The 13,798-nt window shown below is 32.6% G+C and overlaps 1 protein-coding gene across 2 annotated transcripts in view; it reads left to right on the forward strand.

Moving 5' to 3' along the window:
* The window catches only part of MDGA2 (MAM domain containing glycosylphosphatidylinositol anchor 2), an 870,482-nt gene that overhangs the window by 821,335 nt on the left and 35,349 nt on the right, over nucleotides 1-13,798 (forward strand). For both annotated transcript variants that reach the window (XR_015252395.1, XM_086709827.1), the window contains exons 11-12: nucleotides 973-1,150; nucleotides 5,197-5,217. Coding sequence is in view for 1 of the 2 variants with exons in the window: in XM_086709827.1 (XP_086565953.1) it covers nucleotides 973-1,150; nucleotides 5,197-5,217 (199 nt within the window). In the remaining variant the exon portion in view is untranslated. The remainder of the gene's footprint in view (nucleotides 1-972; nucleotides 1,151-5,196; nucleotides 5,218-13,798) is intronic.

Genomic DNA, 13,798 nt, shown 5'->3' on the forward strand with positions numbered 1-13,798 from the left:
TTTACCTTCTAGTAGCTTTGTAGTTTTATGTTTTACATGTATGTGATACATTTTTAGTTAAATATCATGAAAAGTATAAAGTTGGTATTTAGATTCAGTATTTTGCATATGGATACCCAACATTGCATCGCCGTTTGCTGAAAAGGTTGTTTTTGCTCCACATGCATTGTCTTTGCTTGTTTGTCAAAGAAGATCAGTTGATGTTGGGAAGATTTGGTGTATATACTCAATGAGATATTACTCAGCCATAAAAAGAATGAAATCTTGCCATTTGCAGTGACATACATGGAGCTAGAGAATATTATGCTAAGTGAAATGAGTCAGAGAAAGACAAATACCGTATGATTTCACTCATATGTAGGATTTAAGAGTCAAAACAAACAAGCAAAAGGGAAAAAAGAGAGGCAAACCATGAAACAGACTCTTGAGAAGAAACTGATGGTTACCATGGGGGAGGTGGGTGGGGGGAAGGGTGAAATGGGTGCTGGGGGTTAAGGAGGGCACATGTGATGAGCACTGGGTGATGTATGGAAGAGTTGAATCACTTTATTGTACACCTGAAACTAATATTACACTGTATGTTAACTAAAACTGGAATTTAAATAAAAACTTTAATAAAGAAAAAAAGTAGTTAAACTTGTATCTCTCTAAAGCTTCAGATTGAGACAGCAATAGACACTATTGTTTTATCTTCTGACTCTTAATAAGATGGCATATTAAATCTGTTTAATCAGCCAAAGTATTCTGTGATAATTTGGTAATTATCTGCAAACATCTGTGTGGAAATATCTACCAAATTTGTTGCTTATTCTAGAAACTTGAATATAATATAATGTACAATATAATGTAAATATAAAGGTACAATATAATACACTTTTTTATTTAATAAAATTTTAGAAAGCTTTCTTGAACATAGTAAAAATCTCTGAAGAAAATATTGGGAACATTATTACCTAATTCCTTTGATTTCAGGCTGGACAGCAGCGTTGGTGGGAACAGGAGATTAAAATAAATGGAAATATTCAAAAGGGAGAACTAATTACATATAACTTGACTGAGCTAATTAAACCAGAGGCTTATGAAGTCCGACTAACACCTCTCACCAAATTTGGTGAAGGAGATTCAACAATCCGTGTCATCAAATATAGTGGTAAGTAGTACTTTATAAGTATTTTTTTGCATATTAAAGTGTCTGGAATATGTACAATGCAACTATCTACTAAATTTGGACATAAACTAAAATTTAGCATATTGACCTTCTGGGTCATCAGCCAAGCGACAAAAAGAGAAAACAGAAAACTAAATCATCATGTATTGTAATATTTGTTTTAAATGTAGAGATGTTGAATAATATTTTAGTTAACATTGAATCTCTGTGATAATGCCAACACTGTCCTTTTATTTTCTATCACATAAGTTATGATGCAATAATTTTGCATATTTTTTCAAATTCTTAATGGCTTTAAAATTTGTCATTAAGAAATTAGCAAATATTACCAATGCTTGGTTTTTAATTGATGGACTTGATTTTTTAGAGAATTTCTAGATTCACAAGCAATTGAACAGGCAGTATAGAGAGCTTCCATGTATGTCCTTTTCCCCCAACACAGTTTCCCCTATTATTAACATCTTTCTTTAGCATGGTACACTTTGTACAATTGATTAAAGAATATAGACGTATTGTTAAAGCGACAAATAGTTTGCATTAGGGTTTAAAATTATTTGTGTTGGACAATTACATTAATTGTGATAAGTAGATAATATTATTTATTCATCATCACAGTATGATACAGAAGAGGTTCACTGCCCTGTGGGTCCCCTGTGCTCCCCTTGTTTATCCATCCCCACCCACGCCCTCCAATCCTGACAACCAGTGATCTTTTTATTGTCCGTAGTTTTGCTTTTTCTAGAGTGTTGCATACTTGGAATAATGCAGCATATAGCTTTTTCAAACTAACTTATTTCATTTAGCAATATGCCTTAAAAGGTTTTTCCACGTCTGAGGCTCGATAGTGCTTTTCTTTTTATTGCTTAATATCCCATTGTACAGCCATATTGCAGTCTGTTGATCCATTCATCTATTGAAGTACATCCTAGGTTATTTTTTTGGTCATTTTTTCTTTTAGATTGATAATGTTAAAAATAGCTAAATGTATGTGAGTGTTTTGGTGTGTATGTTGGTGAAACAGATTAATATTTTAGTGACTGAAGTTTATGTGAATTTTTCAGTTGAAATTTATAATATTCAGTGGCTACCTCTAGAACTGTCAATGTTTTTCAGGGTTGAATGATTCATATTTCATATTTATTTTATTACTTTAGTGAAATATTATTCTTTTTATCATTGATTACCAGGGCTTGAATTAAAAACTAATAGAATGTAGTTTTTTGTGGTTGAAGTTTTCCATTCAGTTTAGCATTAGGCAGATTTTTTCCTACTTAAGAGGGAAACAGTGAATACTATCAAAAGTAAAAAATACAGTGAAATTATTACAAAAAAACTCATTGGATTTGGGGCACCTGGGTGGCTCAGTCAGTTAAGCATCCAATTCTTGATTTCAGCTCAGGTGATGGTCTCCCAGTTGGTGAGATCCAGCACTGTGTTGGGCTCTGTGCTGACAGCATGGAGCCTGCTTGGGATTCTCTCTCTCCCTCTCTGTCAGCCCCTCCACTGCTTGCACATGTGTGAGCACTCTCTCACTGTCTCTCTCTTTCTCTCAAAAGAAATTAACTTAAAAAAAACTCATTAGAATTGCTTTTCACATGAAATCACTTTTCTTCACTCTTTTTTCATCAATTAGATATATTCAGTTTTCACTGAAAAAGATATACAATATAAAATAGAATATTAACAGGATAATAATAACAATAATATCATGGTGTCGCAGTTCGTAAGATGCAGCCCTGTGTCAGGCTCGCTGTCAGCACAGAGCCTGCTTGGAATTCTGTCTCTCTCTCTCTCTCTCTCTCTCTCTCTCTCTCTCTGTCTCTGCCCCTCTCCCATTCATGCATCCTCCCTCTCTCACTCTCTCCCAAAATAAATTAAAAATAAGCAAATTTTAGTGGCTATAACAATTGTTATTCTGTAATAACCTCCATGATCCCATTGGACACACAATTAGATAGCATCTCAATATATTTTTTCTAAAATTTTAATTTTATATGTCTTATAAATTATGAATTATTATCTCCTTTTATCTAAATTTATGTTCCCTGTCCCTAAGTTATAAAACTATAGACTACTTAATTAGAAACAATGCATTAATATCCATTCATGTAAAAAATGAAGATATTAGGACCCAGAAAGTTTCAGTTAAACAGAGTTAAACAACCAGAGTTAAACAACTATGAAATGACAAATTCTGAATAGAACTGGGGTTAGTTCACCCTTTCATGACAGAGGATCCATGTTGCTTTGCTATATTTAGAAATTATATGACTTTCCTTAAAGAGATATAGAGAAAAAACGTCTTTAAAATCTCAGTAGTTTTACTGAAAACTCTAAGGCAACAGACTAAAATGGAAAATAAATCTGGAGAATAGATATTATTGTAGTTTCAACTTTAATTATTTTTACATTCTTATGCATACTTATTAAAATCTTAAACATTTTAATTAAAATTTCTTTTATATAATATAGATTTGGGTAAAGTTTACTTAAATGGTATCTAGACATTTATAAAAAATCACACATAAAAGTTCAATTGAAATGAGAAGCAAAATGGACTGACTGCAATATTTAGAATTTAGAATAGCAAATTTTCACAAGGTTAAATCTGCTACTTACAGTAAATTTGGTGACTAATAATATTGTAGCAGAAGACTCAAAACTCAGTCTGGTCATAGGTTAACTGTAGATGTGACATAGTTTTGAGAACTAAATTATAATTCAAAGATATTTACTTCTTTGTGAGATAATACATAGAAAAATTAAACTTTCATATTAATTATGAAATAATTTTAATTTTTACTAATTAATTTTTGAAAGATAATATATTGATATCTTGCAAGAAAAAGAATTATTTTTCTTCACTTCAGTGGAACTAGTAGATATATAGTCCCTTCTCTATATTGTGTATTTCATATTTGCAATGGGGAAAACAATGAGAAAAATAAAGTTAATAGAAATCTGTCTTCTGTAAGAAATAGTAAAAATACTTGAGAAACTAACTCACTTTGTTAAAACTGATGTCAGTGTACTCATGTAATAATTATCATGAACACACTTTGTGTATGTGTGTGCATTTTTGACTATCATACTTTACCTGTAATGTCCAAGTTTAACAAAAGTGGTTAATGGCAAACACTAGGAATTAACAACAGACAAATTTTGCAAGTTAGAGTAACTCCCTCTTGTAATCCTGGTAGACTACGGTAATGCTTTACTTTATCCAGAATGAAATTTGTTCTCGAAGTGATAAATGGCTAATTATTTTACACAGATAACATTTTAACTGCTGGATTAGATATATTTTTGTTGTTTCAGTAAAATGTAAAGTACTCATTCCTCTTCAGGTAGACATCAATTGTCACTTCTATGGTAAGCACAATTAGTTTTTTGAAATAAATAGGTCTTGTGGTGCACAAAAATGCAAATGTATTGCTTTTTATTTGAAAATCGTGTGTGTGTGTGTGTGTGTGTGTGTGTGTGTGTGTGTGTGTGTGTGTGATTAGACAAAACAGCACTGGTACAGCAGTTTGTTTTAGGGTGTGTGTAATAACATGATATAAGGAATCTCTTATTTTCATATATACCATGTTATTTTCACCAGAAGTAGATAACTGCAAAAAAAAAAAAAAAAAACAACCTAAAATGTAATCTTTGTTGGATAATTGCTTTCATTGTTAAACCATCTAGATTATAGGTTGGCCTACTGTCAGCCTGAGTTTTGATTTCTGGGGATTTTTGCACTGGTTAAGATCTAAAAGATCAGCAACTCCATTCCTTGGAAAAATGAACAAATCTCACATGCTATTTAGTATTGATCTTTTGGGTACTTTGAGACTGTTATTGCTGAGCTCCAAAGTAGATTCTATTCAATCCTCTAGAACAAAATGGATTGCAGACACAATTCTCCATGGTCACAGTGGGGGAGATCATTAAGTTTTGATAAGGAACTATGAGACACTGATTAGACCTTTATTTATAAAAGACATTCAAACCATGCTAACATTAGTTTTTTGCTTTTCTTGTAGCTCCTGTTAATCCTCATTTGAGTAAGTATATTTTTTACTTTAATAATGGTACAGCATTTCACAGTTAAGAAAAATAAAAAATTCATATGTATACAAAGATTATTTAGCAACTGTTCATATTTTGTTTAAAATGGAATGGCTTAGAAACAGCAAAACTGGCATTAAATGTGAATTATAAATTTTAATTTTTTATGGACATGGGTATAAAGACAAATTATTTAACATTGATCATTGATTTTTATAATTTTTCCTAAATAGGGAGCCATTTCCAATAACTTAACATTTGTTATATGTTTAACTGGGGGATTTTTTTTATCTTTTGTGCCAGTGCATATCATTTATATTGCTATTATTTGTTTCTTTAATTTTCTTTTTAAATTTCTACATTCCAGTTGTAAAAGGTTATAGTTACTTAGAAAGTCGGTATTCAAATAGTTTAATCAATATTTTTCTTGGATCACTAATCTATATTCTCATTTTTAATGAAGAAGATAGTCTCTTCACCATCCTATTGATAATATTTCACATTAAAGATTGACTTGTGTTTTTTTATTTTGTGCCTAGGAATATATTGTTCTTGGCTGATAAAAGAATGGAGAGTCACTTTACATTCTTATTCCCATCCATCCAATATTCTCCATTACTTATACTTACTGAAGAAAATGTGCAGGTCTTTTTTCTCATCTTACTATGTTTCCTTTTCTACCATGGCCTTTCAAGGATTATATCACCAAGACCATACTACACAACATGCTTCTACCTTATTTTCTACTAAAGATCCTCTTTTACTCCATTTCCACATATCCAAATCATAACACTGAATACATTTATGGGTCTTTACTATTTTCGTATTTCTTTCATGCACACTTCATTTTGTTCTCACCAATGACCCTTTAATGTGGATATCCTCAAGTCTTTGAGGTTCACTTATAAGGTTTATAAAATACTTAAGAGCTAAATATGTTTCTAATTTCTCGCTTTTATCTCACTATCTTTTTGTCTATCACAGCATCTTATATTTATCAGGTGTTCAATGATCATTTGTAAAAAGAACAACACAACAGTTTCAAGATGAATTAATTGCATAAATCAGGTTCTCCCTGGCTTCCGCCCAGGGTACTATTGCTATTTAATTACTATATTGATTATAATTCTTTTGAAGGTAGATTCTCTGACTATAATTTCAGTAGGAGTGTTTAAAAAGAGTTGTCATGGGAAGATTAGATACAGGAAAAATCGACAAATATTTCAGTTCAGGAAATATTTGTGAGCAGCTTCAATTTACTGGAAAAAATGCATACATAAATAAACAGTAGAGCTTTGTTTGCTAACAGGTTACTTCCATACAATGTAATAAGTACCATTAATTTTTTGGCAAGTGAAGTTTTACAGAAGACATGCTATTTTAATTGGGTCCTGAACATTGAGTAAAGGTCCCTTTGGTGAAGAAGGTGAGGAAAGGCAAGCCTGTCATCAGAACGAAGGTCATGTTCAGATAATTACTGAGCAAAGCTCAGTGTGTCTGGAGTATGATGTTCAAACATTACAGAAGCCAGAAATGTGCCCTGAAGATGAACAATATTAATTAGAATTTGAGTGTTTCTTTTAAAAGCTTGTATCCTTTAGGTGATAGTTACCAACTTCTTCCTCATAAGCATTTTTTTTTATAGTCAAACAATGAGTTGGATTTTCTATTTTTAAAATAATTTCCAGTATAACACTCTATACCGAAGATTTCCACTGACTGTACTTTTTTTTTTTTTTAATTTTTAACGTTTATTTATCTTTGAGACAGAGACAGAGCATGATGAGGGAGGGTCAGAGAAAGAGGGAGACACAGAATCTGAAACAGGCTCCAGGCTCTGAGCTGTCAGCACAGAGCTGGATGCAGGGCTAGAACTCACAGACCACCAGATCATGACCTGAGCCGAAGTCAGACACCTAACCGACTGAGCCACCCAGGAGCCCCAACTACTGTACTTTTTTAATTTTACCAAGTTTCGATATGGTAAAAGATTAGAATTGTTTAGAACAAAGACTTTTTAGTAAACATCATACGATGATTTCCATAATTTATAAAGAGTACTTTTTTAAAAAAGGTAATTATTTTTGTGTTTTTGACATAAAAATACATACAATATGAGACCTATATTGACAACAAATCAAACTAACCTTAAATGCTCTTTTGTGTATAACCACTTATATAGTCTTTAGGTGAATTTATTTATCCTAGGTATCTACTTCCAAAATATCTATATAGAGTAAGTCCATGAAATTTATCATAGTAGGATTCTTCATTAGACTAAAAAAAACTGACTTTTTCAATTTAAAAGAGAAAGGCCTTCTATTTATAGTGTCTTTTAAAAACTCTTTTGGTTAGTCTTTTGAACTGAAAGGAAGGATGATTAGTTGTCAGAGAACTGCAGTCCTCTGGTAGAGCAGCAGCAGTGCTCAGTTGCCCTTCTCATACATGTCTTGTTCCTCAGGAAGGGCACCCTTGGACCAAACCTGAAGTTTAGGCCATGATTGGACTGTGTTAATTGAAAAGAAAACAGAAAAAAGTTGAATTTCAATTGAAATGAATTCTGAGATCTCACAAGTACCTCACCAATGGAGTTGAAATTTCCCACTGTAAAGAGGTTTTAAATTTTTTGAAAAGCAAATTGTTAAAATTCAGAACTTTTGGAAAGTTTGTTTTTGGATTTCATTTGCTTTATGTTAGAGATTATAAGTACAAGACGGTATGTGTATATATATGAAATTCATATGCTTAAGATAATATATAACCATAAATATGCATTATAATACAAAGAATGCATATGCATGAAAATTCACTACCTCAAGAAAACAGCTTAAAACTAAAAAGAAAATTTATTGTAATAACCCACTCTAAAATATCAATCCCAAGTTAGAACTAATGGACAAATTAAGTAAAGTGATGTGATATAAAATCAGCATACAAAAACCTGTGACATCTCTGTATATTCACAATGAACTTTCTGAAGATGAAATTAAGAAAACAATCCCACTCAAAAACAAAAGAATACAATATTTAGAAATAAAAATAAAATATTTATAAATAACCAAAAAAGTAAAAGACTTCTACATTAAAAATTATAACACATTGTTGAAGGAAATTAGAGAAGACAGGTAAATGGAAAGACATCCCATGTTCATGGATTAGAAGAATTAATATTGTTAAAATATCCATATTTTCTCAAACAATCTACAGATTTAGTGAAAACCCTACCAAAATGTCAATGACATTCTTTACATAAATACAAAAATAATGTTAAAATGCATACAGAACCATTAAGGATCCCAAATAGCTAATGTAATGTTGAGCAAGAAAAATAAAGCTGAACGCATCGTACTTCCTGATTTTAAAATACATCACAAAGCTACAGTAATCAAAGGAGAATGGTACTGGCATAAAAACTGTCATTTAGACCTATAGAACAAAGTAGAGAACTCACAAATAAATGTGTGAATTTCCAATCAACTTATTTTTGACAAGAGTACCAAGAACATACAAATAGGGAAGGGACAGTTTCTTTAACCATTTACATTGTTGGTGGGTATGTAAATTGCTACAACCTTTATAGAAAACAGTGTAGGGGCTCCTGGATGGCTCAGGCAGTTAAGTGTCTGACTTCGGCTCAGGTCATGATATGCAGTTCTTGAGTTTGAGCCCTGCATCCAGCTCTGTGGTGACAACTCAAAGCCTGGAGCCTGCTTCAGATTCTGTCTTCCTCTCTCTCTGCCCCTCCCCCTCTCATTCTCTCCCTCTCCCTGTCTCTCTGTCTGTCTCTCTGTCTCAAAAATAAACATTAAATTTTTTTTAAAGAATACAGTGTAGAGGTTCCCCAAAAATTAAAGATAGAATTACCAAATGATCCAGCAATCTCACTTCTAGGTAAATATCCAAAGGAAATAAAATGTCGTCTTGATGAAATATCTGCAATGCCAAATTCATGGTAGCATTATTCACAATAACCACAAAATGGAAATGATCTAAGTGTCTGTCAATGGATTAATGGATAAAGCAAATGGAGAATATTAAACAGCTTTTAAAAATAGGGGCGCCTGGGTGGCGCAGTCGGTTAAGCGTCCGACTTCAGTCAGGTCACGATCTCGCGGTCCGTGAGTTCGAGCCCCGCATCAGGCTCTGCACTGATGGCTCAGAGCCTGGAGCCTGTTTCTGATTCTGTGTCTCCCTCTCTCTCTGCCCCTCCCCCATTCATGCTCTGTCTCTCTCTGTCCTAAAAATAAAATAAAAAAAAAGTTAAAAAAAAAAAAAATTTTAAAAAAATAAAAAAAATAAAAAAAAAAAAAAAAGAATGTTATTCTGCCACTTGAGACAACACCAATGAATTCAGTTTATTATGCTAAATAAAATAAGCCAAACACAGAAGGACAAATGCTGCATAGTATCATTTACATGGAATCTAAAATAGTTAAACGCAGAAGCAGAGTGTAGAATGGTGGCTGCCAGGAGCAAAAGGGAAGGAGAAATGGGGAGATGTTGGTCAAAGGGTACATAATCTTTCAGTTATGTTAGATGAGTGAGTTCTGGAGATCTAATGTACAGCATGGTGACTATGCTTAGCAATACTGTATTATATCCTTGAAATCTGCTAAGAGAGTAGATCTTAAGCATTCTCAACTCCAAAAGAAAGGAAGAAAAACGATGGTAACTTGTGATACGTGAAGTGATGGATATATTAATATGTTTATTGTGGTGACCATTTCAGAATGTATATCAAAACATCACATTGTATATCTTAAATATATATAATATTTGTTGTCAATTATATTTCAGTAAAGCTAAAAAAAAAATAAGGTTAAAAATAAAGAAGTGGTTGGGGTGGGTGCAAGAGGGTCATTGGGCTAGAGGACTACAGGGCATCAGGGTGCTTATCCCCAAGTTTTAATCTGTCTTTATCATGTTGAGAAGAATTTGAAAAGTAAAGCACAATTTTGGAAACCTTGTAATGTAGAATATCTCAAATATATTAATTTATTTCTATGGAGCCCCTGAAACTACCAAAATTATGTTGTTAGAAATCTCGTGAAACTTTCAAGATTAGATTGGTCTTTAGGACTGTATTACTTTCTTATTTCTTTAAAGGTTTTTTTAATGTTTTATTTATTTTTGGGAGAGAGAGAGAGAGAGAGAGAGAGAGAATGAGCTGTGCAGGGCAGAGAAAGAGGGAGACAGAATCCACAAAGCAGACTCTAGGCTCTGAGCTGTCAGCACAGAGCCCGACGCGGGGCTCGAACCCATGAACCATGAGATCATGACCCAAGCCAACGTCGGACACCCGACTTGACAGAGCCACCCAGGCACCCCATATTACTTTCTTATTTTATGATATCTTTTAATATTTAATGTAATACTGACTTTTTATAAATTTTTACAGACTGAGGCTTTTTCATTATCTATCAAGATATTTCTTATTCCAATAAACTTTTTAATGAATAGCTTTTTACATAATTACTTACCATATAATGACAGGATAATCATAGGATTATTATAGTCCAAAATGGTGTCTTTTTTCCACTTTTTCTATTTTTTATAAAATCTCTCCAGTAATAGGTTTCTTCACTGTAGATGTATGTCTACAGAAATAATGAAGAACTATTAAGATTGCTTCTGTATCTTTGTCCAATATGAATTAGTGTAGCCTTAAATCGTACTGTGAACAACTTGGGTCATCTATAAAATAAGCCTTTTAGGTGTATCTAAAATTATAGACATGTATTAGGTTCTTATAAGCTGTATTTTTGCTTAATTTTCCTATGAGAGACTTAAATTTTTAGGTTTTAAAAACTTTTGTTTTTGTAGGCAAGTTTTCTTTTTTTTTTTTTGAAACAAGGCTAAATTACACAAAAGATATATTTAAATGTCCTTATAAAAATTCATTATATATAATTTAAAATAACATAAAAAGATTTGGCACCAGATTTATATACAAATCCTGAAGTTTTACTTTTGTTTTTGGACATTTTCTTTGTGTGTATACAATATGTAGTTAAACAACTGAAAACATTTAAAATCAGGGATTGCTTTATTACAAGTCCAGAATAGTAGCTAAAGGAATCCCCTGTCGTGCCTAAAAAACATTTAAAGAAACGAATCCACGCATATAGCTACCCTGCTGTCACCAACATTAGATCTCAATTGTTAGACTCAGGCAGTCCTGTCTTCTTTAGTACAAGATCCATGGTGTAAAGATGTGCTAGAAAATATTTTATATGGGATATTGTTTATCCAGAAATGTACTGATTTAGAATTCACTAAATGCTTATGCTCCCTATCAATATTCCTATTAATAATATGGAATATAAATAAACACAAAGAAGTACAGCAAGTCTTGAATCTGAAAACAAAAACAAAATAAAACAAAAACTTATTCCTTAAATTCAAAGGGAGAGTTTCTGTTTACTTTTTAAATGTGTATGCCAATGGTTTTCTTTCTACTTCTCCTTCCTTCCTTCCTTCCTTCCTTCCTTCCTTCCTTCCTTCCTTCCTTCCTTCTACCTACCTACCTACCTACCAGTTTCCAGCCTTCCTCCCTCCCTTCTTTCTTTGCTTTTCTCTTTCTTTTTTAAATTGTGATTAGAACACTTAACCTCAGATCCACATTCCTAATAATGTTTGAATATACAATATAATATTGTTATATACAGGCATAATGTTGTACAGCAGATCTCTAGAACTGACTCATCTTGCAGAACTGAAAATTTATATCTTTTGACCACTATCTCCCCATTTTCATCTTCCTCCAGCCCCTGAAAACCACCATTCTACTCTCTGCTTCTATGCATTTGGATCTTTTAGATACCTCATAAGTGTAATCATGCAGTATTTGTTCTTCTAGGATTTGCTTAATTCACTTAGTATAATGTCCTCCAGGTTCATTAGAGTTGTCACATATGGGAAGTTTTTCTTCTTTAAGGCTGAATAATATTCCATTGTATGTATATACCACATCTCCTTTACCCATTTATCCATTGATGGACACTTAGGTTACTTCTATATTTTGGCTATTGTGAAATGTGCTGTAATGGACATGGGAGTACAATTCTCTCCTTGAGATAATGGTTGCAATTTTGGGGGAATCTGGGTAGCTCAGTCAATTAAGCATCCATCTTTCGCTCAGGTCATGATCTCACATTTGTGAGCTCGAGCCCCATGTCAGGTTCTTTGCTGCCAGCTGAGCCTGGATTCTGCTTTGGATTATGTCTCTCTCTGCCCCTCCTCCTGCTTTCACTCTGTCTCTCTCAAAAATAAACATTAAAAAAATGGTTGCAATTTTTTTGATAGAGACCCGGAAATAAGATTGCTGAATTATATGGTAGTTTCATTTTTAATTTTTGAGGAAACTCCTTACTGTTTTCCTTTCTGCCTGTACCATTTTACATTCCCATAACAGTGTACAAGGGTTCCAATTTTTCCACATGCTTGGCAATGCTTGTTATTTTTTTAATTGCCATCCTAACAGGTGTGAAGTGATACCTCACTGGGATTTTGATTTGCATTTCCTTGATAATTAGTAATGTTGAGCTACTTGTTGTGTATTTATTGGCCCCATCTATATATCTTTTGGGAGCAATGTTTATCCACGTTTTTTCCTTATTTTTTAATCAGGTTCTTTTTTTGCTATTGAGTTCTAAGATTTCCTTATATAAAAAGGTGGCCTTTTTCACTCTGTTGTTTCTTTTGCTGTGCAGAAGCTTTCTAGTTTGATGTATTTCTATTTGCTTATTTTTGCTTTTGTAGCTTGTGTTTTTTGCTGTCATATCCAAAATATCATTACCAAGACTAATGTCATGAAAGTTTTTCCCTATGTTTTCTTCTAGGAGTTTAACAGTATTAGGTCTTACATTAAAGTACTTGATCCCTTTTGAATTTATTTTTATGTATTGTGTGAGATAAGGGCCCACTTTCATTCTTTTGCATATGGATGTCCAGTTTTCCAGCAAAATTTTTGAAAAGTCTTTTCTTTCCCCGTTGTGTGTTCCTGGCTCTTTCGTCAAGATAATTTGGCTGCATATACATAGAATTCTTTCTTGGCTCTCGATTCTGTCCCATTTGTCTGTTATGTTTTTATGGCAGTACCATACTCTTTTTTTATTTTATTCTTTTTATAAATAAAAATTGCATATATTTAAGTTGTAAGATATATATATACACACACACACACACACACACACACATATATACTTTCTCTCTCTATATATATATATGTAAATGTGTATTACCCTCAAACAGCATGGGTTTAAACTATGCAAGTCCACTTATTATATGGATTTTTTAAAAATCCACATTGTAGATGCATTTTCTCTTGTGATTTTCTTAATTTTCTTTTCTCTAACTTATTTTATTGGAGGGCTACAGTACATAAAACATATAACATATAAAACATGTATTAATTGACTCTTTATGTTATTGGTAAGGCTTCCAGTCAACTACTTAAGTTAACTAGTTAAGTTTCTGGGAAGTCAAAAGTTATATATGAATTTTCGACTGTGTAAGGAACTGGTGTCCCTATTCAGGGGTGCACGGTACATAGTAAAATGACTACTACAGTCAAGT

This window comes from Puma concolor, chromosome B3 (genome assembly GCF_028749965.1).
Source record: "Puma concolor isolate L17-30 chromosome B3, mPumCon1.1.hap2, whole genome shotgun sequence".
NCBI lineage: Eukaryota > Metazoa > Chordata > Mammalia > Carnivora > Felidae > Puma > Puma concolor.